Consider the following 7,141-nt stretch of genomic DNA (forward strand, 5'->3'; position numbering starts at 1 on the left):
TATATTTTTCAAGAAAAAACTCCAAAAAAAAATAAAAATCCGAACATAACTACTTCGTATATTACAACTCTTTCAAGAGTATTTGATACACTAAACTTCTAGGGTACTTGGTACGCTAAAATTCTCATTATATAACAAGCCACGTTATGATACATTTCAAATTCTCTAGAGGCAGAAAACTATGATGTGATATGTCTACCACATATGGGGCAAAGTACAAATTAAAGAAAATGTAGGAAGAACCAGTCTTGGTTCCTCGTATGACAAAATAATTTCATTATTAGTTCCCCATATTGCATCTTTACCATACATGATTCTTTAAGGTATAAATAATTTAACTTTAGTCCTTTACCTTTTAAAATTTTAAATTCGGTCTCTTATCTTTATGAAATTTGTACTTCAAGTCCACTCCTCCAGCATCCAACATGCTTTTCAAGAGTATAATGTTAGAAATAAGAGGGATCAAATATGTCAAGAAAAATTAAGAATTGAAGATCTAAATGAGAAGTATGCAATTCTTAAGGAAGAAAATATTATCTAAAGTCAAACATACTAGGCTATAGTAAGACTAGCCAAGCATTCATAGGACTAAAAACTGCAATTTTTACTCGTGCTCTATCCATCAATGTGCTCTTTACCCTTTGCGCTAAGAATAAAGCTTAAGAGTTGATACATGATTTTTATATATTTCAACTCGTTTATTGACATAAAGCATTAACTTTCATCTTGTTTCATACTAGTAATTGTCGAGTACCTTAATTAACTCAATTGTAAGTATTTGAATGTAGATATTAAGAGAAAGTTGAAAACATATTTCTCTTTTAGAGAAAATAAGGAATTTACCTTGCTACATTAGCCTAGTGAACTCAAAAAAGATTTTACAACATATGACTATCATTTTTTGGTGTATAAAATGTACAAACGAATATTTCTAGTTTAAAGTCTTCGTTTAAATAGAATTAATATTCTTATGGAAGAAATAGCTAGAGAAGTTAGACATTCAAATTAGATAGAAGTATAATGTGAACAAACATATTGATTATAACATGTTTGTGTTGAAAATTGTGCCTTAAATTTAAGTGTTTTTCATCCATTTTTCCTAAGCTTCATTAATACATTCATTCCCTTTTAGATTCATTAGTAGATTCATGAATCTCTTCGAATTTACTCGTTCTTTCATATAACTTCTAAATTCATGTACTTGTAATAATGATGGTACGTGTATATTCTTGTGCCTTCACACAACTCACTTGGGCACTCTCCTTCCCACAATGTAGGAGTAGCGTAAGATAAATCTAGATGCTTAACCTGAAAAAAAAATATATGAAAACAAGAAAGAGTCTTGAAGGTGTCCTAAAGCATTTACAATGGATTGCACTCTTTAGAGTTAAAGAGTGCAATTCATATGCTATATCATCACTTTATTATCCCCTCTTTCATTATATTATCACTCACTGTAAATTATACTCTACATAGTATAATAGCATGGACCTATAATCAAATCAAGTATTTATCTTAATAGTTTTCAACACATATTTCATAAATAAATAAATCTATTTTTTGAAAAGTAATTTCATTTATTTTTGGAAAACAAATTTATTAACTTTTGTTGAAATTTTTGCATTCTAAAATTTTTTTTTCTAAAAAAATAATATTATTAATTTTTGAAAACTAATAGTATATATTTCTATGTATTTCAAAAATAATACATTGTTATTTTCTAAAAATAATTAGATAATTATTAAACAAATACCCAACACTTTAAAAAATTAGATAAGAGGTTAAAGAAAACAAATGATACAGTAGAAGAAATGATGGAGTGGGAGAGTAAGAAATTGAGGAAACGTTAACAATATTTATACACAAAATTTTGAGAATTGAAAGTGAAAAAAAAACACTGTTGCAAACTGATGAAATTGAAACAATGCTACCATTATTTTACCATTGCAAACATGTTGAAAATTGGATTCAAGGGACCACTGCAAAAGTTTTGAATAATTGGATAAAATGAAACTGTTGCAAAGCTTTGAATGATTGGACAAATTAGACCCACTCTTTCAGCTTTTTTTGCTTCAATTATGCATGTAGTGACTGTTATGCGTGTAATAGGCATTATATTCCAAGTCATGTACTTTCATAGTTAGGAGTTTATTCTCGTTGCCCACCATGTTGATTGTAGCACTTCAAAGTTGATTATAAGTAGGGATAATTTCATAAACGTCCTCTAAGGTTATAAATAATTTCACTGAGCTACCTTGAATTATTAAAAATTGTACTTACCGCCCTTGATTTGATACATTTGGTAATCAAACCTTAGAACTGGTCAAAATTTAAATGAACATCCTAAAATGTCCTTGGTTTATATAGTTTATATTGCTTTCCAAAACAATTGTAAAATATATAGCATCAAATATTAAAAAAAAGCATCAAATTTTCAATACCTATATTTATTATTTAATAAACAATTATTACAATAGTTTTATCACTATGACAGGCTATTGTACATAGTGCTTTACTAGGGATACATATTCCCTGAAGGTTGGAGAAGAAAGTAGTATCATAATTGTTTTAGAGTTTGTAGATTTTTGAAATGTTAGAGGTATCAATAATTTAGTTGTAGTTTTGGACAGTTTCTTTTTAAATCATTGTTGTTTTTGGTGCAAAGGAAAAAAAGATCAACAAAAAATTAGATCAAATTCAAAGTTGTCAAAAAAAAGGTCACTAATTCAACATTTGGTAATGATAACAACTAGAAGCAATATTTATAGTTTATAGTTCTGTGGTTTTACTTGTAAAATATGAAAAAAAAAAGAGGAATAAGAAGAGAAAAGAAAAAGAAAAAATAATTATAAATATCATTCTTTCTATATGCATACCCAACAAAGGGAGTTTTATTAAAATGGTAAGACTAATATTGTCATTTTAAATGGACAAGGAGGTAAGTGTAATTTTGAAAATCTCAAGGGATCTCATTGAAATTGTTAGAAATCTCAGGCAAGGTTTTTGAAATTATTCCTTAAATTTAATCAAAAGAGAATATGAAAATATTCATGGGACATATATCAATTGGCCAAGAGGAAATAGATGGATTGGCTGGTTCAGAGAAAAAAGTATAAATACGAAATTTTGAATTCAAATCCTCTCCCACTGTATCATTTGAGTCTCCAAAAACCTGAGTAGAGTTGCTCACATATAAAAAATGGAGCAAGTAAGAATCACAAGGCTAGATATCGGTTACACATTGTGAATGATATCTTCTCCCATCTAAAACATTGTCCCTTAATTAAAGGCCGAAACTTGAATTAAAGAACAAGAAAAGGGATCGTCCGCTAGCCATGCTTGACCAGATCACTATCCGGTCTTCACCAATCTATCGAATTCTCCACATGGACCCCCTGAATATGGAAGAAAGAATATTAAAAATGTTTAGAGTCGACTTGATTTCAAATAGCCCAGTAAATAGTATATGCTTGTATTAGCTTGCATTTCGGTTCTAACTCTTCAGAGTATTACCACTAATTCTTAGTCGACTCGTGGAAGTATTCCGCTTAAATACTAAGAATTGATATCAAACATTTAAAAATAGGTCTGTGGTGTCATACCCATGACCCCTGTATTAAAAAGCAAGGAAAGGGATGGTTCCCTAGCCGTGCCTGACCCGAAGAACAGCCTGCTCCCATCTCTCCCATTTTCCAAATGGTCCCCCAGAATGTGGAAGGAAGACTAATGAGTAATGAGAAGACTAGAATTAATTTCCAATGGCCCAAGTAAGACTGAAATGGGTATATACTTGTGTTTGAATATGAGATTATTTGGAATAATTTCTTTAAAAAGTATTGTATCATTTTTTTTGACGTGATATATATGAAATAAAAAAGTGATTGAAAAATATATTTATGAAATAAGTAGATAATTTTGTACAAAAATTAGCGTGCATTTAAGTCCTGATTCTTGAAAAGAAGTATTACTACTAATTAGTAGCAATTTTCACTTCTTTAATCCAATCATTTTCTTTGACCATTGTATATTGGTAACATTAATTTTGCAAGTTCTCGTTTTACTGTTTATATTTATTATCTTAGAGTTTACATTTATTATTGTAATGCATATATTTTATGATATAATTGACACTAGTAATTGTAGAAATCCCAAATTCTCTGCTTCCACAATTTCAAGGGTTGAAGAAGCCCTCAATTATTTTTTCTCATACTTTTTACTTTGTTGGTCATGGTTATTTATCTCCAAGATCAATGGTTATGATTATTAATACGAGATAATTAGAAGAGAAAGTGATCAAATTTAGTGGTTTGCTCAAGAATGAAAACAATGAAAGAAAATTAGAGAGCTAGCTTGAAGGTTCATTATATTTTGATCATTTATATTTTGATGCTTCTTTATTTTCTGTTCTTCCTAATCATAAAGTTTAACATATTAAACTGTGCGGGAATGGAATACAATAATTGCAAATAATTCTATGTAACATGCGTTGCTTGAAAAGCTCCATCAAAGGCTATTGAAGAATCGGTATCTTGTTGTTTTTGATGATGTCTGGGACATTGAGGTATGGAATGAGCTGAGAACTGCATTCCCCAATGACAAGAATGGAAGTAGAATCATCTTTACGAGTCGATTTTCTAATGTAGCTTCAGAGTTTCAAGATGGTGGAAAACCTCACTATCTTCACCCACTCAGTGAGAAAGAAAGTTTCAAATTGCTGCAGAAGAAGGTGTTTGGAGAAGAAGAAAAATGTCCTCAAGCATTGCATGAATTGGGAATGGAGATTGTCAAAAAGTGCTGGGGATTGCCATTTGCAGTTGTTGTTGTAGCTGGAGTCCTAGCAACTATAGAGCATGATATTTTGGTTTGGAAAAAGTTTGCTGAAAGTTTTACTTCAACCATGGTGTCTGGTACAGACCAGTGGAAGAAGTCATTGGAGCTCAGTTATGAGCATTTACCATATCACTTGAAGGCATGCCTGCTGTATTTTGCTGCATTTCGAGAAGATGAAAAAATTGGTGCCAAGAAGTTGATGCGTCTCTGGATTGCAGAAGGGTTTGTGGAAAAAATTGAAGGAAAGAGATCAGAGGATATTGCAGAAGAATATCTGATGGACCTAATTGGCCGAAACCTAGTTATGGTAGGTAAGAACAGATCCATTGGTGGAGTCAAAACTTGTTACATTCACGATTTGATATTTGAGTTCTGTAAGGACGAGGCGAAAGAAAAGAATTTTCTTCAGGTCCTGCGAGGATATGATGAGCTTTCTACCTTTAATGAGCCTCCCAACCTACCTCGGTTGTCCATTTGCTCCAGTGGCAAAGATTTTATGAAGTCAAAGCTATTTTGTCCATGTTTAAGTACTCTGCTATTCTTTGATGCTACTCCAGGATATAATAAGTTGAAGTTGCTTAATATCTCCTTCCTTTTTTGCATCTACAAACATCTTAAAGTTTTGAATTTAGAGGGCATTAACCTAATGTTGAAGGAGCTTCCAGCTGAAGTTGAATCACTTCTTTGTTTGAGGTACTTAGCCCTTAGAGCTTCGGAAATGGAATTCATTCCACCATCTATAGCCAAGCTCTCACATTTGGAAACCTTTTGTCTATATTCTAATGAGGAGGTTTCATTGCCAGATAGCATCTGGAACATGAAGAAGTTGAGGCATGTATGTTTGTGGACTGGCGTTGTTATTTGTGTATCTTCCAACGACAACGTTGATGAAAACCTCTCCACTTTACCCAATTTAGACACACTCTCTTGTTTGTGTCTTTATAAAGAGGGAGAGAACTTATTGAGAAGGATTCCCAACGTTCGCCGACTTACAATTTCCGATCGTCAGACTGGAAATGAAGTGTTTAACATGAGTCGACTAGAATGCCTAGAGTCACTCACCTGGTTGGGCTATTGCTCCTCAGGTTCATGGGAACATGTTAAGCTTTCCTTTCCCAAGAATTTGAAGAAGTTGAGTCTTAAAGCTCTGGGTCTTCCTTGAAGTAAAATGTCATTGATTGAAGAACTACCCAATCTTGAAGTCCTCAAATTAAGAGGCCGGGCAATGGTCGGCCAAAGATGGGAGCTGATGGAAGGAGGATTCCCTAAACTCAGGGTCTTGACTTTGGAAGAAGTAGAGGTTGTGGAGTGGACAGAGGCAGACCCTGACAGTGGTGATTACTTCCCGTGCCTTCAGCAATTAAATCTTAAAAGAATTTTTTATTTGGAAACGATGCCTGCTTGTTTAGGGAGTATATCTACTCTTGAAACAATTAATGTGAGATCTTGCAGAGATGGCGTCGAATCTTTAGTACGGAAAATTGAAGCAGCACAGGAATATAATAATGGAAATGAGAATTTGAAGATCATCAGCATAGGCAATATCTGGTATTTTTTTTTTTTTTTTGTCATCACCATCAATTGGCTGGTAGAAATAATCATGCTTTTTATTTTTAAACAAGTTTAATTTATATTTACCATTTGGTAGCTTTTTTGTACTTCAGTTGCCTGTAATGCATGCAGGAGCACATTGAAATTGATGAACAAACAACTAATTATTGCACTATTTTTTCTCTTGATGTTATCATCAGGAAGCTCTTGAGATTGTAATTGGTCTGGCTTTCTTTGGTGCTTTTGTGGAAGATTGAGGTAAAAGTTGGAAAGGATCGATGGCTCTTTTCTTGTCAAGATATGGTGGAAACAATCAATGAGATTATTCAGATATTTTGCTGTTGGCCTATTTTGTGTAATTTCGTTTTGCTGAATTTAATGATGGTTTTGTGCTATTTCTTTCCAAACATGTGTCAATTTGCCGTCAAGGAACTTTGTTATCTTTTTTTTTTTTTTTTTTTTCTATTTGAGGTTCAAACTCCATCATTTTGATAGAATTGATTAACAATTCATGATTCTTGGAAGAATATGATAGCCCAATTTGGAAACCTCTATGATCATTTCTTTTCTGCTCACAACAGGTTTACGGTAAAAATTGCAATGGGGATTGCAATAGAATTGGTTGAAGATTTGCTAACTTTTCAGAATCACACATTTTACTTCTTCAAGTTAGAGAATTTTTGCAAAGAATGAAGTATGGGACTTAAGTTCCTTTAAGAAGGATGTCTGCAACTTGGTTTTTCTGCTGCTTGAGCTAATT

The 7,141-nt window shown here is 32.4% G+C and overlaps 2 protein-coding genes across 2 annotated transcripts; both read left to right on the top strand.

The window, feature by feature from the left end:
* Positions 1–2,926: 2,926 nt before the first annotated feature.
* LOC140037824 (putative late blight resistance protein homolog R1B-8) lies at positions 2,927–5,992 on the top strand. The gene is made up of 2 exons (XM_072082963.1): positions 2,927–2,938; positions 4,499–5,992. The coding sequence occupies exons 1-2, from the start codon at positions 2,927–2,929 to the stop codon at positions 5,990–5,992; spliced, it is 1,506 nt and encodes a 501-aa protein (XP_071939064.1).
* A 6-nt stretch (positions 5,993–5,998) lies between these two features.
* Positions 5,999–6,638, top strand: LOC140037825 (putative late blight resistance protein homolog R1A-3). Its single transcript, XM_072082964.1, has 3 exons — positions 5,999–6,378; positions 6,479–6,500; positions 6,582–6,638. Exons 1-3 carry the CDS (start codon positions 5,999–6,001, stop codon positions 6,636–6,638), a joined length of 459 nt encoding a protein of 152 aa, XP_071939065.1.
* The last annotated feature ends 503 nt before the right edge of the window (positions 6,639–7,141 follow it).

This window comes from Coffea arabica, chromosome 3c (genome assembly GCF_036785885.1).
Source record: "Coffea arabica cultivar ET-39 chromosome 3c, Coffea Arabica ET-39 HiFi, whole genome shotgun sequence".
Lineage (NCBI taxonomy): Eukaryota > Viridiplantae > Streptophyta > Magnoliopsida > Gentianales > Rubiaceae > Coffea > Coffea arabica.

Coding starts and splice junctions, on each gene's coding strand:
- LOC140037825 (XM_072082964.1), top strand. CDS start 5,999: ATGTCATTGATTGAAGAACTACCCAATCTTGAAGTCCTCAAATTAAGA. Junction 6,379..6,478: donor ATCAGCATAGGCAATATCTG/GTATTTTTTTTT, acceptor ACCATTTGGTAG/CTTTTTTGTACTTCAGTTGC. Junction 6,501..6,581: donor TTTTTGTACTTCAGTTGCCT/GTAATGCATGCA, acceptor TGTTATCATCAG/GAAGCTCTTGAGATTGTAAT.